The following is a 26,620-nucleotide window of genomic DNA, read 5'->3' on the forward strand; positions in this document are numbered from 1 at the left end:
GGGTGTGTTTGACCCTTTTGACTAGAATTTGAGTTCCCAATTCTAATCCCATTGTTTGATTGTAACTTTGGTTTGTTATGTTGGAACTCGTATTTAATTGGATATGTGTCTTTTCAACAAAACCAATCAACTATCTTTATTAAGTATTTTGACAAGTTAGCGTCCCAAACTTGTTAATGCAGTACCCCTCTATCATCCTTCCGTTGCAAGTCTATGTTTTATCTGCAAATATCTGTTTTTAGATCCATTATCATATCAGATCTCAAGTCTCTCTCTCCCCCTCTCTCTCTCTCTCCCCCTCCCTCCTTCCCTTCCTCCCTTTAATCCTTCCATCACAAATCTGTGCTTCTATGCAAATACCAATTTTACATCAATTATCATTTTTTACTCAAGCCAACTAGGATTTGTGTTAGCACATTAATACTTTCTTATATTCTTTTCCTCCCCCTCTCTCTATATGTATGCCCAATTCACAATGATCACCACTTGCAAAACCCTCTTTTTCCCTCCCTACTCAGCCTTTCAGCAGAAATCTGCATTTTCATGCAAATATCAATATTACATCAATTATTGTTTCTATCTCTAGTCAATTCTGATTCGTGTTGCTACTTTTATTATGTTGTTCTATTTCTTTCCTTCTCATAGCTCATTTCATTTTTATCCCATATGAGTTAGGATCTTGGTGCAAGGGAAATTAGTGCAAGCTTTAAATGAATCTTTCTGGATTCAATTTTGAAGCCTAGGGGCAGTGGATGATTAGTGTTTTGCAATTTCTGATAATAAAAGGAACTCCTTTAATGTATGTCATTTAGTTCAACTTTACCTATGCAACTTTGCACTGATCAGATTTTCATTTAGTGCTGTATTATACTTGCATGAAAGGCTACCAATGTACAAGGAGTTGTTTCTTTCTGTTATTATCATTTTTTTCTGTATTTTCTTTGATAACATTCTTAGTTTGCATATGAATTTTATTGACCATTGATATTTTTTGTGTTTAGTTAGTCTACCATTTACAAAGAATGTTGGCTTTATGTGACCGCACAGGTTTCTTGATTCATGAGCAATATAGCTAGTTCTTTGGGTCAATTTATTGTGTTGTTTTCTTGATCTATATCAGTTGTGCTTATTCAACTATCTCATGCTTGAAACAGTTTAAGGTATAGAGATGACTTTCGATTTTGCTTTAGTGCTAAGATCACTAGGATGGCTAAATATTTGGTTCTGAATATATGTGAATCAACAGCTTGTAAGTTGCTTCCAATCCGGCATGTATTCAATTTTAATTCAACAATTTGTTAAAAAGTCAAATTGACTTTTTCTAGGCCGTTTCAAATGTAGATTTGGCAACCACTAGGAATTCATAAGCATTGGTATTTACATCTTTTTTGACTCACTGTTCATTCAAAAAGCCCAAAACTTTTTTTTTTTTTTTGTTCCAGGCCCTGACATAGAGAAATTTCCTGAATGCACAAGGCATTGTGGATACTAGACTTGCTTTACCAGCATTGAATGTTGGATTTTTGGGTACTATCCTTCTTCTATCAAAGGAATTTTTGGGTATTTTTATTGCTTGTATCTCTGTAGGTATTTGTTGAAGTGCAAGACTGGGTCTTTTGGTGATGTTCTAATTTGTACCCTTTTGGTTCTTTTAGTAGTCTTGAACTTGAAGTAATCTACAGGGATCGGCTGCTGATTAGTTTAGCATTTGCCTTAGTGATGTTGGATTTAGAGATTTGAGTATAATCTTTGCATATGGGCATAATGATGGAACTTCTTTGTGTGGTTCAGGTCATTTTGTCAAAAGCGGAATAGAAAAGAGTTCTCAGAGTTTTATTGTTTGTATTACAGACTCGTTTGAAATACGTTTGTTACTAGAAATGTCTAAGCTTTGACAGCATGATGTAGCAAAAGGTTTGTTTGAAATTCATTTGCCGATTGAAAAGCCTAAGCTTTAATGAGATAAACTGATGTAAGGCTTCTATGATATTGGACTGTTGATAACATCTTGGAATTGGGCTGTCAGGTTCTATGATTTGTCTGTGTAAATCAATTCATCTGATTTTTAAAAGAATAATTAAAACATAATAATTTAGCATTAGATAACGAGTACTTAATTATTTGTGGTAGCTCTCTTGACCTTCATGCTGCGTTGATCTTTTGGCTGTTCAGCTGCTCTGACCTCTCAAGTTGTTAGTTAACTTGCTGATATGTTTTACTCAGCATTTCCTTATGGCGTGCAATGTCTTCTTCTACCATCACAGGATTCCAGCAATTATTCTCAGGAATCTAAAGAGCACCGGGTGTGAAAGCTTCAAGGTGCTGATCGAAAAGTTACTCGAGGGAAAGAGATGCAGAGGAAGGGAAGATTCAGAGCTCCTTGACTTGTGTGACATTCTAGTGTATGTAACAAATTTTTTCAGTCAATCTATCACAACTGCAACAGGCATTGGAAGATTGATACTTATGATTCAGCAAATGACAAGATTAATCTTGATAAGGGCTTCTATGTTCGATTCCGTTTGTAGATGGCCAAACTCTCTCGAGGTTCTTGAGTTAGTGGTAAGGGTTTCTCAGAATCTGCGTTTCACTCATTGTTTTTGCGTCCATTGCCCTTAATTGGGGCAAAGGGTTTGGTTGGATCAACATTCTAGATAGCAAGCAACTAAGAGCAGCTATACACTAGATTATTGGCGGGAAGCTTTTTATTTGCCCTGCTTTCTTGTAGTAAGTTTTTTGTTGATAAACGAGGAATTGGATCTATTTCAAAACTCTCAAATTATCAACTTTCTTGCTTATTTAAGTATCTCAAAATAAAATTATCTGTATTCCCGAATCGATGGGAGCTGAACTGCCATCAGACCAGACGAATGTATTACGTACCCGTATGGATTTAAGCCACTTAAAAGTTACAAGACGTATATTGTAACAAGAAACATTAAAGGCTACGATAATCGAGTAGTGATCAACAGCCTAAATAGTCTTTGATTTTTTTAACATTTAGTTAATATATGATTTTCTAAATAAGCATTTGTTGTTAAGCTGAAAAAATAATTGGCTGTTGGTTTTTCCAACAGTTAGTTAACATATGATTTTTCTAGATAGACATTTGTTGTTAAGCTGAAAAAATTTAAATAAAAAAAAAAAAAAATTGGGTTAGAGATCCACCGAAGTGGGTAGCCTTAACCGGATGTGTTGGTAACAGGTAAAGCCCGAAGGCTGTTCCCGTCCCTGTCGGGGGAGATGCCAACCATCTCTCCTTTCTACGAACACGGACAAAACTGGAGCATTGGGCTCTTTTATTCAGGTTGTCATCCGTTACTCCGTCCGATGTGGGATTCAAGCTTGAGGGGACTATGAGTACTTCAGTGGCTTATTTAGTTAGTATTGGGGTTCATCCAAGGGATATTGGTCCCATGGTCACTCAATATCCCTACGTTTTGGGGATGAGAGTTGGGACGATGATTAAGCCACTTGTGGATTACTTGGTTTCTCTGGGGTTGCCGAAGAAGATTCTGGCTAGGATGTTTGAAAAGAGAGCATATTTACTTGGATATGACCTTGAGGATACTGTGAAACCAAATGTGGAGTGTTTGATTAGTTTCGGAATTAGACAGGAAGCACTTGCTTCAGTCATTGCGCAATACCCCCAAATTCTTGGATTACCTCTGAAGGCTAAATTGTCTTCCCAGCAGTATTTCTTCAACCTAAAGCTTAAGGTTGATCCTGATGGTTTCGCTCGTGTTATTGAGAAAATGCCACAGATTGTGAGTCTTAACCAGCATGTGATAATGAAACCTATGGAGTTTCTTCTTGGACGCGCAGTTCCAGCAGAAGATGTAGCAAAGATGATTGTCAAGTGTCCTCAGCTAGTTGCTTTACAAGTTGGGCTCATGAAAAACAGCTATTACTTTTTTAAGAGTGAAATGGGCAGACCAGTAAAAGAGCTCGTTGAATTTCCAGAATATTTTACTTATAGCTTAGAATCAAGGATCAAACCCAGGTTTCAGAGGTTGCAAAGCAAGGGGATAAGCTGTTCTTTGGCTTGGTTTCTCAACTGTAGCGACCAAAGATTTGAAGAGCGACTCCATGGGCATTACATTGAGGCAGAGAGTGCTGGTCCGTCATTTTTTATGGGTGGGAAGTTGGAGTTACCAGGAAATGAGATTGTATCAGAAGAGGAGGATGAGAGTGATGACGAAATACTTTATAGACGCACTGTCTCTTTGTAGTTTTTTTTTTTTATGTATATTATCTCATCTATAATATTACTAAAGGATTCATTCTCATGTCTTTTGTTTCATTTCTTTTTTATGCTTTTTTTCTGTTCGTTATCACTTTCTTTCTTTTTTTGATGCTTGTTTCTGTTTATTGCTGCAGAATGCTTTGAAGCCAAACTTCAGATGGTTTTGTCTTATACATTATTCTGTGATTAGCATTCATAAGTTGGCCATGTGTATTGTTGAACTCATTCTGCTTACATACTTGATTCACTGAAATCTTTTTCTTAGCACTTCCTGTTCTTCTCTGCTTTATCTTCTTTCTGTGCCATTTACACATCCTCTACCGAAACTGAGTACTTCTCAAATGAATAATCCAAGTAGCTTGTCTTAGCCTTAAAATAGTTTTCATACAGATGAAAAGTTTTTGAAGTCTGTTTGTATTAGCTGTTGGTTTTCTATTGATTGTCTCTTAAATTGTTGACTAAGATACTCTTTAAGGTTCAAGATGCAGCATGTTTGAGAGTAGAGCTCCGCTTGGATGGTGGATAAAATTGCAAGTAACCTGATCAAAAATGTTTCATATGCTTAAGGACAATGAGCATATGGATTTTTATTTGAAGGACATTAAGCTTGCAGTAACCAATCGAATTTCTACTTACTGAAGAAACATTCTTTCTTAGTAAACCTTGAAGGTGATTGAATGAAAGTTTTGGGGATCACTTATCTCATTTCTGATATTATGGAGGTAAGCAAGAATAAGTATCAGCAGCTAGTTTGATTTCCTGATCAATGAATCCTTATGATCATTCTGCCTTGTGGTGATAACATTGGACACTTTGTTGTTTGATACATGTGAAATTACATTCATAGTAGATGGGGATTCTCTTTTCTTCGCCAACAAAATCATGTGTAATAGTGGCTTCTATAACAAATAAGCTCTTTTCTCAGACTTCTGAGGCAAGCAGTAACAGTTAGTTCATTCTTTTAGAATTTTGGCAAATTAATATCCTAAATATTTTTCTGTCTGGTTTCATCATTATTAAAGTGCAGCACATAGAGTCCTAGTGAAAAAGTCTGACTTATATTGCCTGCTCCAATCTGCTTCTATTATGTCTCTTCTCCTTTTCTCTCCCCTATATAGCTCTGTACTAAAAGATGGATTTTCTGTGTTTTGTATTTGTGAAATCAAGTTCTCTTCTTTGTTGATCATGCATCACTGTCGTATGAATGCTGTTTGTGGATTTGTCTGCCTGATTCTTTTTTAGTTCCCACAGAAAAACCAGGAACTCATTCTGGAGGAGGACGCCATACCTGAGATGTGCCCCAGGAAATTTCTTTTTGTTCTGTGATTTTAGACAAGGTAAAGCTTTCTACCACAAACTCAGAAACATACAGGATGAAACCATCACCACAGATTTAACAGATTTTAAAACGATTCTGTTTTGGTGATTATTTCGCTTTAAGTGTTCTTTGCTGATTTTATGCATTCTGGATGCATAAAATATTGAGGTAATGAAGATTTTGCTGAGGATGATTTGTAAGTTTTAGGTAGCGATGAAAATTATTCATTTCTTCTGGGATAATGGTAAGGAGAGATTGGTAGAGGGAAACACTGTAATTCCATTTCCTAAACCTCAGCCGAAAAAAAAATCTGAATTAGAGTGGTCCAATTATTCAACAATTCACTGATTTTAAAGTCTATGGACTTACCTTCAGATGCCCATAAAATAGTATCCTGTTGAACATGTTCCATCGTGGTGTTTCTTTGCAGTCTGTGTGGGAGAGTTAGTCCAGAAGTTAACTTGTAGTCAGACATTCCAGTAAAGGTCTCGAATTTTGTTTGGAGGATGATAAAGTTTAATTCTGCCTGTTGACAATATTTGAAGGAGGAAGAGTCTCTGATACCTTCTATATGAGGTTTCAGAGAGCCAATAATGCTTGTTTCCTCTGAGGGTGTGTTTGACCCTTTTGACTAGAATTTGAGTTCCCAATTCTAATCCCATTGTTTGATTGTAACTTTGGTTTGTTATGTTGGAACTCGTATTTAATTGGATATGTGTCTTTTCAACAAAACCAATCAACTATCTTTATTAAGTATTTTGACAAGTTAGCGTCCCAAACTTGTTAATGCAGTACCCCTCTATCATCCTTCCGTTGCAAGTCTATGTTTTATCTGCAAATATCTGTTTTTAGATCCATTATCATATCAGATCTCAAGTCTCTCTCTCCCCCTCTCTCTCTCTCTCCCCCTCCCTCCTTCCCTTCCTCCCTTTAATCCTTCCATCACAAATCTGTGCTTCTATGCAAATACCAATTTTACATCAATTATCATTTTTTACTCAAGCCAACTAGGATTTGTGTTAGCACATTAATACTTTCTTATATTCTTTTCCTCCCCCTCTCTCTATATATATGCCCAATTCACAATGATCACCACTTGCAAAACCCTCTTTTTCCCTCCCTACTCAGCCTTTCAACAGAAATCTGCATTTTCATGCAAATATCAATATTACATCAATTATCGTTTCTATCTCTAGTCAATTCTGATTCGTGTTGCTACTTTTATTATGTTGTTCTATTTCTTTCCTTCTCATAGCTCATTTCATTTTTGTCCCATATGAGTTAGGATCTTGGTGCAAGGGAAATTAGTGCAAGCTTTAAATCAATCTTTCTGGATTCAATTTTGAAGCCTAGGGGCAGTGGATGATTAGTGTTTTGCAATTTCTGATAATAAAAGGAACTCCTTTAATGTATGTCATTTAGTTCAACTTTACCTATGCAACTTTGCACTGATCAGATTTTTCATTTAGTGCTGTATTATACTTGCATGAAAGGCTACCAATGTACAAGGAGTTGTTTCTGTTATTATCATTTTTTTCTGTATTTTCTTTGATAACATTCTTAGTTTGCATATGAATTTTATTGACCATTGATATTTTTTGTGTTTAGTTAGTCTACCATTTACAAAGAATGTTGGCTTTATGTGACCGCACAGGTTTCTTGATTCATGAGCAATATAGCTAGTTCTTTGGGTCAATTTATTGTGTTGTTTTCTTGATCTATATCAGTTGTGCTTATTCAACTATCTCATGCTTGAAACAGTTCAAGGTATAGAGATGACTTTCGATTTTGCTTTAGTGCTAAGATCACTGGGATGGCTAAATATTTGTTTCTGAATATATGTGAATCAACAGCTTGTAAGTTGCTTCCAATCCGGCATGTATTCAATTTTAATTCAACAATTTGTTAAAAAGTCAAATTGACTTTTTCTAGGCCATTTCAAATGTAGATTTGGCAACCACTAGGAATTCATAAGCGTTGGTATTTACATCTTTTTTGACTCACTGTTCATTCAAAAAGCCCAAAACTTTTTTTTTTTTTTTTGTTCCAGGCCCTGACATAGAGAAATTTCCTGAATGCACAAGGCATTGTGGATACTAGACTTGCTTTACCAGCATTGAATGTTGGATTTTTGGGTACTATCCTTCTTCTATCAAAGGAATTTTTGGGTATTTTTATTGCTTGTATCTCTGTAGGTATTTGTTGAAGTGCAAGACTGGGTCTTTTGGTGATGTTCTAATTTGTACCCTTTTGGTTCTTTTAGTAGTCTTGAACTTGAAGTAATCTACAGGGATCGGCTGCTGATTAGTTTAGCATTTGCCTTAGTGATGTTGGATTTAGAGATTTGAGTATAATCTTTGCATATGGGCATAATGATGGAACTTCTTTGTGTGGTTCAGGTCATTTTGTCAAAAGCGGAATAGAAAAGAGTTCTCAGAGTTTTATTGTTTGTATTACAGACTCGTTTGAAATACGTTTGTTACTAGAAATGTCTAAGCTTTGACAGCATGATGTAGCAAAAGGTTTGTTTGAAATTCATTTGCCGATTGAAAAGCCTAAGCTTTAATGAGATAAACTGATGTAAGGCTTCTATGATATTGGACTGTTGATAACATCTTGGAATTGGGCTGTCAGGTTCTATGATTTGTCTGTGTAAATCAATTCATCTGATTTTTAAAAGAATAATTAAAACATAATAATTTAGCATTAGATAACGAGTACTTAATTATTTGTGGTAGCTCTCTTGACCTTCATGCTGCGTTGATCTTTTGGCTGTTCAGCTGCTCTGACCTCTCAAGTTGTTAGTTAACTTGCTGATATGTTTTACTCAGCATTTCCTTATGGCGTGCAATGTCTTCTTCTACCATCACAGGATTCCAGCAATTATTCTCAGGAATCTAAAGAGCACCGGGTGTGAAAGCTTCAAGGTGCTGATCGAAAAGTTACTCGAGGGAAAGAGATGCAGAGGAAGGGAAGATTCAGAGCTCCTTGACTTGTGTGACATTCTAGTGTATGTAACAAATTTTTTCAGTCAATCTATCACAACTGCAACAGGCATTGGAAGATTGATACTTATGATTCAGCAAATGACAAGATTAATCTTGATAAGGGCTTCTATGTTCGATTCCGTTTGTAGATGGCCAAACTCTCTCGAGGTTCTTGAGTTAGTGGTAAGGGTTTCTCAGAATCTGCGTTTCACTCATTGTTTTTGCGTCCATTGCCCTTAATTGGGGCAAAGGGTTTGGTTGGATCAACATTCTAGATAGCAAGCAACTAAGAGCAGCTATACACTAGATTATTGGCGGGAAGCTTTTTATTTGCCCTGCTTTCTTGTAGTAAGTTTTTTGTTGATAAACGAGGAATTGGATCTATTTCAAAACTCTCAAATTATCAACTTTCTTGCTTATTTAAGTATCTCAAAATAAAATTATCTGTATTCCCGAATCGATGGGAGCTGAACTGCCATCAGACCAGACGAATGTATTACGTACCCGTATGGATTTAAGCCACTTAAAAGTTACAAGACGTATATTGTAACAAGAAACATTAAAGGCTACGATAATCGAGTAGTGACCAACAGCCTAAATAGTCTTTGATTTTTTTAACATTTAGTTAATATATGATTTTCTAAATAAGCATTTGTTGTTAAGCTGAAAAAATAATTGGCTGTTGGTTTTTCCAACAGTTAGTTAATATATGATTTTTCTAAATAGACATTTGTTGTTAAGCTGAAAAAAATTTTAAAAAAAAAAAAAAATTGGGTTAGAGATCCACCGAAGTGGGTAGCCTTAACCGGATGTGTTGGTAACAGGTAAAGCCCGAAGGCTGTTCCCGTCCCTGTCGGGTGAGATGCCAACTGAAGAAGCGCTGAACTTCCCCGGACCGAGCTGAACTGATGAGCTCGGGGTGCTGATGGAAGAGTTGGTCCTAAGCCTGCAAAACAAACAAGGAGGAACTGGAAGAGGGGGCCCGAGGGTTGTCCCCGAGGGCACTCCGACGGTCAAGTTAGTTTTCCGGTGAGTAGAGTTCACGGGAAGCAATAACAACCAGGAGTAATTTTCCTAGAGTGAGCGTACCTTGTACAGTTGACGTGTGCTATCATTTATAGCTGTGAGGGAGTCCGACCTCCGTACGTTTCGGGACCTGCCCAAAATAGTCGGTATACCGCACGGAGGGGGATTATCCCCGACCTCTTCAGGACGGACCCTTGCCTCCTTCGTGAGCCCTAGCGATGCGGCCCGGGTCGACTGCCAGGGGCCAGGGGCCAAAGCCCAACTCGGCCCTGTCTGGGCTGCCACGTGTCCAGGCCCAGGATGAGGCCTCTGCACTAGCCCCCTAGATTAGGTAGGGCTGTCAGGCAGACCTAATCTACCTCTGCCATGTGGGAGGCCAGAGCCGCGCACTACTCTGCCCAGGTCATTCCTGGTACAGTACTGTCACAGGGGCACTGCACCCACGTCCCTTCAGTTGTCGCGCCTCTTCGATTTTCGTACCAGCATTAAATGCGTTCACATGGGACGGTTCAATTTCAAGCAACCGTTTTCCCTCCATTTTCCCCCCTATAAATAGGGGTTACCACATTTCCATCCGCTCCATTTGCCATTTCTCCTTTCCTTAACGCATCCTCACATTCCCAGAAGTTCCAGACGCAAAGCTTCCGGCCCTCAGTGCCCAGATTCCGGCCACTCTTTCCCTTTTCTCGCTTCAGTCATCAGTAAGTCCCTTCTCACAGCGTCTCCTCCTGTTTTTTATGTCGGATTCTTCCGACGCTACTTCCTCTGCCCCCAGAATTCTGGTCCGCCGCAAAGCTCCCAGAATCAACATTCTCTCCTCGCCTTCACCCTCATCTTCATCACCATCTTCTCCTCCTCCCCTTTCCTCTTCTTCTGTTTCCCATCCCAGCTTCCACACTTCAGACTCGCGTGGTTCCACTGACAACATGAGTTCTCCATCCGTCCATTCCCCTTCTGCCCAGGCCCTCGAGGAGGCAGCTGAGCTTGATGCCCTTATCGAGCGACAGGCCGCCTCCACCTCCTCCCCCCAGTCTCCACATGACTCCCCTGACGGAGCCCAGGGGGGAGTTGGGGAGGATAGGAATTCCTCCGGGGGGACCCCTGCTCCCGAGCAGAGGGAGAATCCCGAATTCTCCTACGTTTACCCCGACCTGCAGGAGGCAACCCTCTCACCCAAGGCTGTGGCCGAGCTGGCCAAGTCTTATTCCATTCCCCCGGCTTACGAGCCTAGGGCAGTCGGGCCCGACGACCGAGCCTGCAGACCTCCCCCCGGTTTCGTAGCCATCTATAGGGAGCAGCTCATCGCAAGGCTCCGCCTCCCCATTCCTTCGGCTCTTACCGAGATTCTGAACTATTGGGGGCTCAGAATCACCCAGTTTCACCCCACCTCTATCAGGATAATCACCGGATTCCTGATCTACTGCCTTCTCTGCGATATCCCTTACTCTCTCTCCCTCTTCCGAGCCGCCTTCATCCTTAAGGCCACCCTCCCTGGATGGTACTACTTCTCCCGCCGTGGTCCCCAAACCAAGGGAGGGAAAGGTGCCCAGGAGTTGTTCCACGGACTCCCCAACTCCGTGAAGGATTGGAAGGAGGACTTCTTCTTCGTCAGGGCCACACATTTTCCCCCTAATGTGTGGAAGGTTAGGGGGGTCAAGGCCGACCCCTACCCGGGGGACCTGGACTACGAAACCCTCAGCCAGCTGTCGGACTCCAAGGTGAAACTTGATGCCACCAAGTTTTTCACTGAGCAGATCTCCGCGGCCGGGCTGATGGGGACGTTGTCCGGAACCTCTGGGGAGGTGGTGACCCCCGAGCCCAACCTTGGCACCTGTAACGCTGACTTTGCCCTTGTTGCCTGTTGTGTTTACAGTATATTGCAATTTTTGAACTGTCCCGTCCTGACCCGTTGTATTTACTGCAGTGAGAAAGCTTTCCAAACTGCTGGGCGCGTCCTTTGAGGAGGCCACCCCCACCCCTCAGCCAGAGACCACCCAGGGGGCTTCTGCGGCCTCCCAGGCTCCAGGGGGCAGCTCAGCCCCCCAGACAGGAGCGCCGCAGCCATCCCCCTCCAAACAGGCCGCCAACAAGAAGAAGGCGACCGGGCAGAAGAAAGGCAGGGTTGACGAGCCCTCTCAGGCCGGGCAAAAGAAGCTCGCGCTGGCCGTGCCACAACCGCTCCCCCTGGCGTCATCCGGGGGCCCAGTCCATGTAGGCGTCGGCTCGGCGGAGGAGCATGCTCTGGAGTCCCCTCCTCCGAGCTTGTGGCACTTCCGCCACATCCTCCCCCAGAAGCCGAGCCAAGCCCCCACCATGCACGACCCCCGCCACTTCTGCCCCTCCTGGAAGCTCTCCATCAACGACCGGTCCCAATTCCCTGAGGCAGCTCGGGAGCTGATGGTGGGCTCGGTCCTCTCGCGGGACAGGAGGTGGATGGAGCTCGCCGACCCGGCCGAGCTCCAGGACATGTACTTCACCGCCCAGGCCCAAGTAAGTTCTCTACCCTTGGGCTAGTTGCGCCTGTGTTTTGACGGAGTAGCGTAGCGTGCTGACCTGTTTTTTCCCTCAGGCAAACGCTGCTGGTGCTGCCCTGGTGACCCGCTTCTCCGAGCTGTCTCCTGACTTGGAGAAATTGCGGAAGAAGCATCAGGAGGCAAAGCAGAAACTCACCCAGGCCCTCAAGGAGGCGGCCTCCCTGAAGGCCAAGCTGGGTAAGGCGGAGAAAGGGCTGGACACCGCCCAGGTCCAGCTCGCCTCCGTCAGGTCGGAGCTCGACCAGGAGAAGGCGGGAGTGGAGAAGCTGAGGGAGGAGCATGCCATCGAGCTCTCCGGCACCGTCAGCCGGGAGCGCAAGAAGGCTGTTCGGGAGTTCATCTCCTCCAAACAATTTGAGGAGGACGTTGCCCTGCTCTGCGAGCCCACCTTTCAGGTCGGCTTCACGCGAGCCCTGGACAGGGTCCATGCACTCGGCCTGCCTGGCTTCGACTTGGCTACTTTCAAGGAGTACAACCCTAAAGTCGAGGAGAAGGTAGACTGGCTCTTCGATGGGTACTGCAAGGGGCATGCCCTGAAGGAGTTGGTGCGCAGGACCGATGTGGGGGTCGAACTAGCGGAGGTCCCCTTGGAGGAGGACCAGGACCCCGGCAAGGCTCTCGGGAAGGAGCCGGTGGCCTAGAGCGGCGACCACTCCAGAAGTCCTTTCCGTCTTCTTATAAGGATGTGACCATGCTCCAGTTGAAAATGCTCTTGAAGGTCCATCTGAGACGGAAAGGCTCCCCTGCTTCTGACTTCCTGAATAGCCTTCACCATACACCTCCCAACATGCCTAAGGTGTACCTTCAGCTCCCGCTCCGGGCGGGCCACCAGCAAGACTGCCAGCTCGGAAATTTTGTAATAGATAGGCAGGGAACTTTGTAATAGATAGGCTTTGAAGGTATATATAAAACTCAAAGAGGATTGTTTCGCATTTCCTGCCTGCTCCCAACTTTAGCACCCAACGCCATGTGCCGACCTCCTGGGTCGAGCACCTAACACGTCCCCTTTTTAATCTGACAGTTGAGTTATCAAAGACAGTCAGACCATCAAAATCATGCGCCGACCCCACAGGTCGAGCGCAACATAGACCCCTCCAGGGGACGAGCCGGCCTCTTGGGGCTGAGCATCGAATTTTTTGGGATGTCCCTGCCGACCTCTGGGGTCGAACGTCTAACCGCGGGCGTTCGTGCCGACCTCCTGATCGAGCGGCCAACCTCGAAGGCGTTCATGCCGATCTCCCGGGTCGAGCGTCGAAGCGCACACTATCCAACCCAGAGTAGTCCATGCCACGCCGACCTCTAAGGGCCGAACGTCTAACTCTCGGAGTCCACAACCCCGAGCCGTGCCGACCTCTTGGGGTCGAGCACTCACTCCGAGATTCCCACTCTGCCGACCTCCTGGGATCGAACGTTCACTTAGAATCTTTGGGAACCTCACCCGTGCCGACCTCCTGGGTCGAGCATCCACTTGGCAGCTTTGGAAGCGTTAACCCGTGCCGACCTCTCGGGGTCGAGCGTCGCCTTCCTTTCGTCCAAGTTCTCGATTGTGCCGACCTCCTGGGTCGAGCACTCACTTGGAGGCTCCGGAAGTGTTAACCCGTGCCGACCTCTCGGGGTCGAGCATCGCCTTCCTTTCGTCCAAGTTCTCGATCGTGCCGACCTCCTGGGTCGAGCACTCACTTGGAGGCCCTGAAAGTGTTAACCCGTGCCGACCTCCCGGGGTCGAGCATCACTCCCTTTCGCCCAAGTTCTCGATCGCGCCGACCTCCCGGGTCGAGCACTCCGAATTTTTGGAAGCCTTACTCGTGCCGAACTCTCGGGGTCGAGCAGCACCTAGCTTCTCAAAGGCGTCCGCCGACCTCTTGGGGTCGAGCACTCCCGCGCTCTCGAAGGATCTTAAGGGTTTTTCACCGTTTATCCCCCTAACCCCCCACTAGGACATTTAGTGAGGTAAAGCTAAGTGTGCTAGTGTAGGATTTAAACTTAAAAGGCAAACAAGTACAAATAAAATTTGAACTTGACAATCGAGCATTTATTGAATCATGAAACTAAAATTCAAATTTCAAAAAACAGACAGCCAGTCACCCTGACCTAACCTACGCTACGAACAGTCGCAAATTGGAGAAGTTCCAAGTGCGGGGTACCTCTGTCCCATCCACTTTTGCGAGTCTGCAGTAACCAGCCCGGCTGGCTTCCAGGACCTTGTACGGTCCCTCCCAGTTCGGGTCGAGTTTGTTGGAACTGTAAGCTCTGCTGATCGAGTTCTTTCGCAGGACCAGGTCTCCTGGCTGGAACTGAATGTTTCTTACTCGGGCGTTGTGATAGCGGGCTAGTTGGCCCTTGTACTTAACCATCTGTATCGCCGCTTCTTCACGCTTAGCCTCCAGCATGTCCAAATTGCACCTTAGCTCCTCTCCATTGGCTGTCGCAACGAAATTCTGCGTCCGAGGCGATGGGAGACCGATCTCTGCGGGGACCACCGCCTCCACCCCATAAGTCAGAGAGAACGGGGTCTCTTGGGTGGCCGTCCTGGGCGTGATGCGGTAAGCCCAGAGGACACTAGGGAGTTCCTCTAACCAGCTAGACTGGGCTAGCTTCAGTCTAGTTTTTAGTCCTTACAGGATGGTTCGATTAGCGTTCTCCACCTGACCGTTAGCCTGGGGGTGGCCGACCGACGTGAAGTGTTGATTGATCCCGAACTCGGCGCACCAGCTCTTGAAGGGGTTTTCGGCGAACTGTCGCCCGTTGTCAGATATCAGGACATGCGGAATCCCGAAACAGCAGACTATGTTTTTCCAAAAGAACTTCTGGATTGCCCTCCCTGAGATAGTGGCCAGGGGCTCAGCTTCCATCCACTTGGTGAAGTAGTCGATGGCCACCACGAGGTGCTCGTACCTCCCCGGTGCTCGAGGGAAAGACCCCAGGAGGTCTATCCCCCACTGGGCGAAGGGCCAAGGACTGTGGATGGGGACCATTTCCTGAGCTGGCTGGTGGCGCAAAGGGGCGTGTACCTGGCAAGCTCGGCACCTTTGCACCAACATGGCGAAATCTCGGAATATTGAGGGCCAATAATAGCCCAGGAGAAGGCACTTTTTGGCCAATGTACGGGACCCTACATATGCCGCACATAGGCCCTCATGGATTTTGTAACGCCCCGAGGCAGAAGAAAGGGAAAAATTTCTGGTGAATAGAGTTTTGTGGGGGAATCCGGCCAGAAGCCGTGCAAATTCCTTATATTTTTCTTAAAATTTCCTTTTCTTTGACAAATACCACTTTATAGTGGCCCTACTACTCAATCACCCCACAATAAGTGCCAATGAATCTAGAAAATAGGGTTTCACGCTTCGGTTTCAAGTTTGGAGCAAAATTAGGGTTTTCGCGATTTTTCGCCGGATGAATTTTCGGTACAGAGTAAGGATTAATTTTGGGGATTAAAAGTGACTTTTAAGTGAGAAATAATATGTGAATTGGAGCAATGAGATAAGGTTAGTGAATGGAAAGTAAAAACCCTAGTACGGGTGTTTTTAAGAGAAACGGCGCGAACCGGCGGGTCCCGCGTACTACCGTTTGAACGCACCACTTGACCACCATTTTTGCTTACCAAACAAATTTATTGAACTTGAGCAAAATATCTTCCCTCTTGACAGCAAGCTTGACCGAAATTTGTGGTCCATATGCAAAGGGAAAGAAAGAGAAAATTTTGTGGCCAAGATTAGTCCAAGTGTTTGCCCAATTTGTGGACACCATTAGTCCTAATCCTCTTGCTTTATTATAAGGCAACTAAGCTCTATTTCTCTTCATATTTCTGCCAAGGAGCCGAGAGAGAGAGAGGGGAAGAATAAGAGATAAATTTCTTCATTTCTTCTTGATTCAAGCTACAAAGCAAGAAATCAAAAGAACTAAACTGATTAAACTTGTTTTTGAGTGACTAGTTAGTGAGTTTTTTGAAGGAGAAAGCTTGGGCTTCTCTTAGTGACCTCTAGTCAAGGTAAGAGAGCTTATCTCTCCAAGTTTTGCTTTCAATTTTGTTAAATTAAGCTTGGCAACTTGATTTTATGGTGAAATCATGGATGATTAGCATGTTTTAGAAGTTTTCCCCTTTCTTATTTGATGACTAGGGTTTGGGGAAATTCTGCCCAATTTATTGTATGATACTTATATGTTGCAATTAAGGTTTTATAAGGTGTTTTGGTCAAGGTTTGTAAAATCGGAATCCTACGTAGGATCGATTTTAGTTTCACAAGATCGGATCGTAGGATCGGATCGTAGAATCGTAAGATCCTACCAAAAGCTCCTAATTGCAATTAAAGGTTGCAATTCTTTGATAAATTACAAATATATCACAAATATTTTCATTTACTTGCAAAATGGAGTTTCGTATTTCACAAATTTACAAAAAAATTGTAGGATCGTACGATCCTACCGATCCTACGATTCTACTATCCTACACGATCCTACCGATTCTGCTACGATTCTATGCGATCCTACAGAGATTAATATGATTTGCGACTCTGAATACGATCCGGATCGATTTTGGTTATCCGGATCGTAGGATCGTACGATCCTACGATCCGAATCGTGATTTTGACAACTATGGTTTTGGTAGTGATTGGACCAAGAAATTAAGGAAAATTGAGAAAGTTCCATTGATTACAAAAAATTCCAGAATCTGGAAAATTTTTCCCAACATTCTGTCCGAATTTGTAACTGTATGTTAGAGGCCGAATTGGCCTTAGGTCAAAGAAGGAAAGTTGTAGAGAATGGTATTTTATAGGTGCCTACAAAATTTCAGCTCAATCGGAGCAACGTTGGTCATGAAAAGTCCAAAATACCCTTACTATTTTATGTATTTCCCAGCAGTCCGTTTCATCAGTTAAGTCCAGTTTATCACGTTTCTTGACTGGGAGCCGTACTGATTTAGCTTTTTGCCAAAACATGAAAGTTGTGGCATTTTGTCTTAACTTTCAAATGCCTCTAAGAACACCTGAATTGGACTTTTGTACACTGAGTTATGTCCATTACAGTGTAATGCGATTAAACAGCCGACGAATTGGTTTCTGGTTTAGTAATTTGAGACTCTGACCAAGTTACATTAGAAACTGGACTAAGTGACCTTCATGAACATTGTAGCTCTGTGTCTTAGCTTCGAAACGACATAGGTTGCGTCTCAATCCGATAAGCGTAGCCTCAGATATGTTATTTCCGCATTCATACGTCAAATCTGTCTTGTGTTAAATTGAATTTCTGCACTTGTTATTGTTGTGATTCTTGTTATTATGCTATTGTGAGCCTATGGAACGGCTCTTGACATGAATTGTTGATATATGTGATGTTGGGTTGTGGTTGAGAAAAGTAATGAAGCCTAAATGGCTGGAAAATTAGGTAAACACAAAGGGCATGCTGCCCGAATTTTTACTCGAGAACTAGAAAACTATATTAGCGACTTGAGTGAAGGTTAAGTACTTATTACTTGAACTAGTTAGGACCTTTGCTACTATGTTTCTCGAGTGTTATACGTTAGAATTTGGCCGAACTTGTACCCTTGAGGAAAAGCCTAATGGCCAATGTAAACTTGAATTTCCTTGTACTTTCAACTCAAGTATTATTTCCAAGCATCTATGTTACAAAACCTTATGATTTGAAAAGCGAGCAAGTTTCCACGAGTGTCTTTCAAATGAATTTCAATTGGTTGGTTCTTAATGAACGGAACGTTTAAGTTTCGAATCTTACTCGTGTTTCAAAGTTCTCAAATTGGATTTCTATCGCAGATCTGGACTTCAAACATGGAGTATAGTTGAACGTGAATACTTGAAGCACTATAATTGGAGTGAATGATCCCTCGACTGTCCCAAAGTTACTTTTGAACTAATTCTTGCATTTATTACTCCATTGCATATCATTTGGGGTTCGGGTGTGTGCCATGACATAATTTGGCTCCAATGAGTTCCTGAAAAGTCTTGTGCTTAGAACCAATGTCTCCACTATTGTTTACACATTCTTTGGAGCACGATGGCTCCTTACTTCTGTTTCATGGTTACTTGATCTAAACAAGCATTGGATATTTAAGTACAAGAACTTCACTGGCTCACATGAGCAATAAATGAACATTTGATTACTGCATCATGACATCATATTAATGCTTTATTGTGAAATATACTTGGCTGTTGATTTTACTGGTCACTCGCTGAGTTTCTAACTCACCCCCTATTATCTTCTTCTCCCCACAGGGATCGAGGTAAAGGAAGAACTTGTATATGGATCTTTGTGTGGCTGGATGGCGTACATCTTATATAGTTTAGTTTTGGTTTTGGTTTATGTACTTTTGGGCTTGTATAAATATTTGGAATTGAATCGGATGTAAATCTACGTTTTACGCTTAGAACTAGTTTCCGCTTCGCTTATGATATATAATTTTGGGAAATTGGATGTATTATTTGAGTTGTACCTTGTAATTTACTTGAGGAATGTAGTAAGTGAGTGAGTCCCGGCGAGAGTTGGGCAGACGGCCCGCTAAACCCTCTGGTACGCCTTAGGGGAGGTGGGATCGTTACAGATTTCACGGAGGACGTAGTCACCTTCCTCCGAAGTCACGCACTTTAGCCAGGGGGACAGATACGACCTCCTGTAGAGGGTTCCCCCGGCGTAGGCGTACCCGGAAGCTCGGAGCTGGAGTCGGCGGGCCTCCGTTTTGTCCCTGGGAAGGATTCCTGAGCTAAGGAAGTCCACCGGAGGGGTCATCCATGTGGCCGAGCCGTCTATGGCCAAGACCTGAACTTGGTTAATACTTTTGTGCCTGATCACCTCTACCAAGACCTCCTTGCTTAGGTGGGCGAACGAGTAGGACGCCAGCTTTGACAGGGCGTCTGCGCGCTTGTTCTGGGACCTTGGCACCCGCTCGATTTCAAAAGTCTCGAACGGGGCCACTGCCTCTCGTACCTTAGCCAGGTACTTCTTCATGACCTCCTCCTTGGCCTCGTACTCCCCGAGGACTTGGAGGACGACGAGCTGCGAGTCGCTCCGAACCCGGATTGCGGTGATGCCCATCTGGTGGGCTATCCGCAATCCTGTCAACAGGGCCTCATACTCCGCCTCGTTGTTGGACGCCGGGAAGTCAAACCTGAGGGCGTAGGTTAGCTCCTCCCCTGTGGGCGAGATGAGTAGCAGGCCAGTTCCGCTCCCTTCTTTGCTCGACGCTCCATCTACGAACAACACCCATGGCTCCTCCGGCGGCGCGTCTATCGGCGAAGGGTTAGTCTCGGCCAGGGTCAGGCTGGTGCCCTCAGCCAGGAAGTCTGCCAAGGCCTGAGCCTTGATCGCGGTGCGGGGCTTATAGCCAATGTCGTACTCGGCCAGCTCGACAGCCCATTTGGTCATCCTGCCCGAGACCTCGGGCTTGGTGAGTATCTGACGCAAGGGCTGGTCGGTCAGGACTATGATACTGTGGGCCTGAAAGTAAGGGCGGAACTTGCGAGCGGCGTGTACCAAGGCAAGGACCAACTTTTCAGCCGGCGTGTATCGCGTCTCTAGCCCCTGTAAAGCACGACTGCGTAGTACACCGGTCTTTGAGCCCCCCCGTCCTCCCGCACCAAGACAGCGCTAACGGCCTCGTTGCAGGCGGACAGGTACAGGAACAGGGTCTCCCCCTGCTCCGGGGCTGTCAGAGCCGGTAGCTCGGCCAAATAGGCCTTCAGGTCGACGAAAGCTTTCTGGCACTCCTCCGTCCATTGGAAATCTTTAGGCGCTTTTAGGATGCGGAAGAAGGGCAGCCCCCGGACCGCGGAACGCGAGAGGAATCTGTTCAGGGCGGCCATACTTCCTGTGAGCCGCTGAACTTCCTTTACGTTCCTGGGGGAGCCATGTCCATTATAACTTGGAGCTTGTCCGGGTTGGCCCGGATCCCTTCTCGGGACACCAAGAACCCTAAGAACCTTCCAGACCTGACCCCGAAGGTGCACTTCTTCGGGTTCAACCGCATCCTGCTCTCCCTGAGGATATCCAGGATCTCCCTCAGGTTGGGGACGAGCTGCTGATCAGTTCGGCTTTTAACGATCATGTCGTCCACATACACCTCCATGCTTCGGCCGATCTGATTTTGGAACATCTTGTTCACCAGGCGCTGGTAGGTAGCTCCAGCGTTCTTCAGCCCGAATGGCATGGTCCTATAGCAGTAGGTTCCTTCCTCCGTAATGAAGGAGGTCTTCTCTCGATCCTCCTCCGCCATCTCGATCTGGTGGTACCCCTTAAAAGCATCCAGAAAATACAAGACGTCAAAACCCACATTAGAATCTACTAACCTGTCGATCCTTGGCAGGGGGAAACAGTCTTTAGGGCAGGCCTTGTTGAGGTCCGTGAAGTCAACGCACATCCTCCAGGTCTGGTCTTCCTTCTTAACCAGGACAGGATTGGCCAGCCAGGTCGGGTAGTAGACCTCCAAAATGATTTTGGATTCTAGCAGTTTCCCGACCTCGTTCTTGATTACCTCGTTCCTTTCTGGGGCGAAACTCCTCTTTTTCTGCTTGACTGGCTTGAAGCGAGAATCCACGTCAAGATGGTGGACTGCTAGATCGGTCGGGATCCCGGGCATGTCATCCACCGACCAAGCGAAGACCTGGGAGTATTCCCTTAATAGAGCCTTCAAGCCCTCCTTCTCCTCGGGGGACAGCAGCGCGCCTATGCGGATCACCTAGTCTGGCCGGTCTTCCCTCAAGGGAATTCCTCGATTTCGTCCTGGGTACCCGGCTGCCGGGTTTCATCCCCCGGGATGTAAGGCTCCAGACAGGTCGTCTGAACGACCACCTTCTCTGGCCCGCGGAGCGTTGCCAGGTAGCAGGCTCTGGCTACCTCTGGGTCACCGTGCACCTCGGCTATCCCTGCGGGAGTAGGGAACTTGACACTGAGATGGAGAGTAAAGGGAATGGCCCGGAGGGCGTTCAGAGCAGGTCTCCCAAGGAAAACATTGTACGGCGACGCTTGTTTGACCACCACAAAGTTAACAGAGATGGTCCGGCATTTGGGAGCCTGCCCTACCGTGACCATCAAGGTGATCATTCCCTCCGGATTGATGGGCGAACCTGTGAAACCTACCAGAGGTGTTCGGACCGGGGTCAGTTGGTCATCCTTCAATCCGAGCTCCTTGAACACCCGATAGAACATAATGTCAACTGCGCTCCCTTGGTCGACATACACTTTCTTCACCCGGTAGTTGTTGGTGACAATGTCTATCACAATGGCCTCGTGATTTCCGGACGCCAGGGGGACCGCATCCTTTGGCCCGAAAGTTATCTCCTCGTCCATACGCAGGCGCTTCAGGGAATCATCCGCCTCGGGGGGAGGTCGCCTATTCTTCCAAGCTGTGTGGCTGTCCCCCCCCGTGGGGCCCCCAGCGATGGTGTTTATCACCTCCGCGAGGTTCTGATTGTCCTAGTCGGGCGAATGGCCCCAAGGGGCATCGCGTCGCTCAGGACGGTCGCGACGCTGTACCTCACGCCGGTCCCCATAGTAATGGCGCCCGAACTCCTGGCCCGGTCGGTCATGGCGTACGAACCGTCCCAGAAAGCCGCGCTGGATCAGGTTCTCGATCTCCTTCTTTAGGGCCCAGCATCCCTCCGTGTCGTGCCCCACGTCGCGGTGAAAGGCACAGTACCGGTCCTGATTCCTCTTGTTCCGAGGTGTTCCCATCTTTGGCGGCCGATCTCCCAGCCCTTCCGCTTCCATAACAGACAAGATCTGGGCTCTAGGCCGTGTCAGAGGGATGTAGCTCTTCTCCGAGAGCGGTGGCGGAACGGGTGCCTTCTCCTTCGAGAGTCGATCAAAGACGTTCTTCTTGGCCGGGACGTCCTTGCCCTCTTGGGGGTTTGTTCGACCCTTCCAATCTCCGAGCTCTCGATCTGATTCCTTCTTCAGGCGGCCTGCCTCCTCCGCATTAGCGGCCGCGTGCGCCCGGGTTAGGAGCTCCTCCAGGTTTACGGGAGGCTTCTTGGCCAACTCGTAGAAGAGCTCCTCTACCCTGAGCCCGTTCGTGAATACGGCCATTACCACTTTCTCGTCTTTATCCCTTACCTGCAAGCTCTCCGCGTTGAAGCGGGTCATGAAGTTCCTCAACGACTCGTCGGGCTTCTGCCGGATAGACATCAGGTGGGTGGCGTTCTTCGCATAGGTCTTCGAGGAGACGAACTGGGCGACGAACTGCCTAGCCAGCTCGGGAAAACTCCGGATAGACCCTGGTGCCAAGCCTTAGAACCAGAGCCGAGCTTTCCCCTTCAAGAATATAAGGAAAGTCTTGCAGCGGATCTCATCCGCAGCAGTTTGTAGTCGCATGTGCGTCAGGAAGACGGAGAGGTGGTCTTCCGGGTCTGTTGAAGCGTCATACATCTCGATGCTAGGGATCTTAAACCTCCGGGGCAGCGGGTAGTCCTCTATCTCCCGGACGAAAGGCGAGATCGCGTAGTTGTTCTAGTACGGCCTTGGCCTCAAGATCTGCTCGAGCTCATCTCGGACAGGTTTCAACGGGGGAGGGGCGCGCGGTCGGCTCTTGACAGACCGAGAGGGAGAGCGGACCAACCCATTTCGCTCAGGCTTCCTCGGGGAGGGGTCCCTCCGCCTGCTCCCCACGGACCTGTCCCGGGAGTACCTCTCGCTGTCCCCGATTACCGAGGCTCGCGGGCGACGTGGAGTCCGTGGCCGTTTCCTCCTGGGGGGCTGGTCTCGCGACTCATCCTCCGAAGGGTCAGGGGGTGACTCCTTCTCCTTCCCCTTCGCCTTGAAAGTCTGCGCGCCTCCAACCCCATTTTCCTCCTTCGCCTGCCGGATTATATCCTCCAGCATGGGGAGCTTCTCTGTTACGAACTGGAGCATCTGCTGTCCTTGTTCCCCTGAGAGGGCTGAGCCCCCAGCGCCCCCTGCCGCTTCGGTCTCCGCCCGCCAGGATCCCTCTCCGGCTCCGGGGCCGGTGCTCTCCACGGTCCGCTTAGAACGTGTCCTTGTCATCAACACTATTACACTTACCTTTCGTTTCCCACAGACGGCGCCAACTGAAGAAGCGCTGAACTTCCCCGAACCGAGCTGAACTGATGAGCTCGGGGTGCTGATGGAAGAGCTGGTCCTAAGCCTGCAAAACAAACAAGGAGGAACTGGAAGAGGGGGTCCGAGGGTTGTCCCCGAGGGCACTCCGACGGTCAAGTTAGTTTTCCGGTGAGTAGAGTTCACGGGAAGCAATAACAACCAGGAGTAATTTTCCTAGAGTGAGCGTACCTTGTACAGTTGACGTGTGCTATCATTTATACCTGTGAGGGAGTCCGACCTCCGTACGTTTCGGGACCTGCCCAGAATAGTCGGTATCCCGCACGGAGGGGGATTATCCCCGACCTCTTCGGGACGGACCCTTGCCTCCTTCGAGAGCCCTACCGGTGTGGCCCAGGTCGACTGCCAGGGGCCAGGGGCCGAAGCCCAGCTCGGCCCTATCTGGGCTGCCACATGTCCAAGCCCAGGATGGGGCCTCTACTCCAACCATCTCTCCTTTCTACGAACACGGACAAAACTGGAGCATTGGGCTCTTTTATTCAGGTTGTCATCCGTTACTCCGTCCGATGTGGGACAAATGGCAAACCATCCAACTCACAGACCAATTTCAATTTGTTTTGTGCCACCCGGGAGAATGATTTGCAGATCTTGCTTTTAAGTTATTATTAGGACTCTCGTTTTAGCTCCGGTCGTTGGAATACAAATTCTAAAGGTGACCTCCTTTTTGATAAATTTATGCTTTCATTGCTTAGTGCTCTGATGCTAAAATTATTTTGTCACTCAATTCTCAGCTAACCTAACTTTGTCGAGAGACAAATACTTGGGCCAACTGCGCTAGCACCCCCATCAATTTTTTGCAGAATTGCACTTTGCCCGCTCAAGATTTTTATATAGCCATTTTGCCCCAGTTTCTTTTTCTTGTTCCATTTGAATTATATTATTCACCAAAATTCTCCAATATCAATCAGCTTCAAATAATATTTGTCAATGTAAAATATTCTGTTGTATCAATTAGTATTAATCAGTAAGATTAGGTATGTCAATTAGTAGTATCAATTACATCACTAGTTAAGACATTTACCTTGCATAATATTAGTTTAGGTTCATTGTACTTAGGTGTCTAGATTCACTTTGTAAAACCTATAAATATAAGTATTACTAGGAGGGGAATGCCCACGTATCACGCGGGTGTTTGGTGCCTGTGGTTAAAGAAGATTTTACGGTAGTTCAAACAAATATCAAAAAACTCACGCATATTGAATAACAATATGAAGTAACAAAACATCTAATGTATACTGGGAGATGGAGAAGGAAATTATGCATGCTATCTTGCTTGGTTCATACATTTTGAAACAAACACTTGTACATGAGCTTTTTATTAACGAGACTAAATGAACTTTAAATAGATACCCTAACGATTCAGAGAATGATAATAAACAAAGTGATTATCCACTTAAAGATGCATCTACACAACATTCTTGTTGATGAAAGTAGCCAACTTTTTTAGCAACGACAAAGCCTAGCCTCGAAAGGTTTGGTTCCATCAGAGGATTCAACAATGGATCATCAACCCCTGTAGATTTTGGGTGAACATAATGCCAAATGTCCTTAACATAGGCGTTCGCCTGTAATTTCGTTAACTCAATACTGATTAGATCTTTCCCCCAAAATAAGAACAATTGAGAAAAATCACATCAAAATCGAAGTCATCTAGTATCTCCAGCCAAACCCTTGATGCCATGTTATGTGCTAAATTGCTACCAGCACTAACCCCATCAAAAAACACCCTATCAAAGCCAGCATAATCCCTAAGTCATACCTCAGGACCCTCGCCATTTGAATGAGGGACAACTCATTTGACTGTAATCTAAGAATCTTCATAAACAATAGGCAAAGGATGCTTAGGGGGCGAGCCGATAGTTAATTGAAACTGTTATAACACCAGCTTCTGCAACTACTACATTAAGATGCGCGTGATATGTAGGAGAGAAGGCAGATTTGATCAAAAAGCCTCCACCATGTAAGTAGACAAAAAGAGGAAGTTTTGTATCTCCAAACCTATTCCAACAAAATCACACCATTTAAATTGTATAAAACAACTAATTTTGTGAGAAAACAATAATATCAACATTAAATTGCGCTAACAGAGTATCTAATTTTGGAATGAAAACATTTAGCTAACAATAGAAATTACGATTTTACAAAGCAAATCATACCATTAAAAAAAAGGAATGAAACCTCACCTCAAGTTGAACCACCAAGAATAGCTTCACCAGAGAACCATATTGAAATCCAGAATACCATGACAATACAAATAAGTATTTACCGGAAGACGAAAGGAATATAACGGAAGAATGTGAAGTTGCAGATATTTGAAGAATTGAAGTTGAAACTAATGCTCAATCATAAATTCCTTAATAAACCCCATTGCCCTTGCTTTAATTGAGATGAAAATGACGTTTGAAGTTCTTCAAATTATAATAGCAAAGTAACATTAATAATTGATACAAACCACAATGAATGTCTCTGCAAGGACATATAAGTAATTACACCAATAAACAAGCTATTATGGGTTGTACCCATTGTAGAAAAGATGACCAAATAATCTCACATTCCCAAACTACCCAAACCTTTGAACAAATCATTACTGCATCTTTTAGAATACAAGGACATTTCAGTAAACACAATAATACACATGTTATCTAAACTAGTACCCAATACTATAACTACATTCAAAACAACCTCACAATCCAAAATACCCCTACTCTTGCGGTTGAAATTCAAAATCATTCTTTGACTCAAACTCATTCTTATATAGTATAAGGATATCATTATACAAATCATGAATTCCATAAACAATTCCTCCAAAATTAACTTCTTCTAACATGGTATTGGAGCATGACTTCATTCTCAACATTTTTCCTTTCTTCAAAATCTTTTTCCAAGACTTTTCCCTAGTGACCATTTCCAGTCAGTCCATTTCCAATACTCCCCATCTTCTACTGATCATCTCTCTATTTTTTGGGTCGCCAAAAATTGGCCCACGCGCCTTCACAAGCTGATCAATCGGCCACCAGTAATTCTTCTTCACTTCAGGTTTTGAGTCTATGATATACTAGATCTTTTAGGCCCAGATCTACTTCGTTTCGACTTATGTCTGCATCTCTAGTCTAGCTTTGCTTCTAATCTAGTCCGCGACCCACATTGGCTCACATGCTGCTCCGCTCCAAATCCGTATCCCTACCCACTGTTGCTGTTTCAGATCTGATATTTACCTTGACAAACTACTTTCATTTTTACAGTTAATCGCCCTATTATACCGAATACACATACTGATACCATCTTGTCCAATAATATTTCTCTATATGATGTCTATTTTCTCTCGGTAGTCTCTCAACCTTCTGTCTTCTGGTTAATTATGTGACCTTGATCTTCATTTAGGGTGTATTTGATAAAATTAAAGTTTGAAAACTGAAATTTGAAATTTGAA

General features: G+C 45.0%; 3 protein-coding genes, 1 long non-coding RNA gene and 2 other non-coding genes across 6 annotated transcripts; 2 read left to right on the forward strand and 4 right to left on the reverse strand.

The window, feature by feature from the left end:
- The first annotated feature begins 3,125 nt into the window (after window positions 1–3,125).
- On the forward strand, window positions 3,126–4,289 carry LOC140006400 (transcription termination factor MTERF4, chloroplastic-like). The gene has a single exon (XM_072048222.1). The coding sequence runs from the start codon at window positions 3,357–3,359 to the stop codon at window positions 4,230–4,232; it is 876 nt and encodes a 291-aa protein (XP_071904323.1). The 5' UTR covers window positions 3,126–3,356; the 3' UTR covers window positions 4,233–4,289.
- Window positions 3,145–3,273, reverse strand: LOC140007128 (U6atac minor spliceosomal RNA). Its single transcript, XR_011814685.1, has one exon. It is a non-coding gene; the product is annotated as a U6atac minor spliceosomal RNA (small nuclear RNA).
- Window positions 4,290–5,589: 1,300 nt separating the features above from the next.
- LOC140006402 (uncharacterized) lies at window positions 5,590–8,958 on the forward strand. Its single transcript, XR_011813996.1, has 2 exons — window positions 5,590–7,699; window positions 8,437–8,958. It is a non-coding gene; the product is annotated as an uncharacterized lncRNA (long non-coding RNA).
- A 356-nt stretch (window positions 8,959–9,314) lies between these two features.
- LOC140007129 (U6atac minor spliceosomal RNA) lies at window positions 9,315–9,421 on the reverse strand. Its single transcript, XR_011814686.1, has one exon. It is a non-coding gene; the product is annotated as a U6atac minor spliceosomal RNA (small nuclear RNA).
- Window positions 9,422–20,814: 11,393 nt separating this feature from the next.
- LOC113688361 (uncharacterized) lies at window positions 20,815–21,405 on the reverse strand. Its single transcript, XM_027206168.1, has one exon. It carries the CDS (start codon window positions 21,403–21,405, stop codon window positions 20,815–20,817), a length of 591 nt encoding a protein of 196 aa, XP_027061969.1.
- A 126-nt stretch (window positions 21,406–21,531) lies between these two features.
- On the reverse strand, window positions 21,532–22,242 carry LOC113688362 (uncharacterized). The gene has a single exon (XM_027206169.1). The coding sequence runs from the start codon at window positions 22,240–22,242 to the stop codon at window positions 21,532–21,534; it is 711 nt and encodes a 236-aa protein (XP_027061970.1).
- Between the last annotated feature and the right edge of the window lie 4,378 nt (window positions 22,243–26,620).

Source organism: Coffea arabica, chromosome 5e (genome assembly GCF_036785885.1).
Source record: "Coffea arabica cultivar ET-39 chromosome 5e, Coffea Arabica ET-39 HiFi, whole genome shotgun sequence".
NCBI lineage: Eukaryota > Viridiplantae > Streptophyta > Magnoliopsida > Gentianales > Rubiaceae > Coffea > Coffea arabica.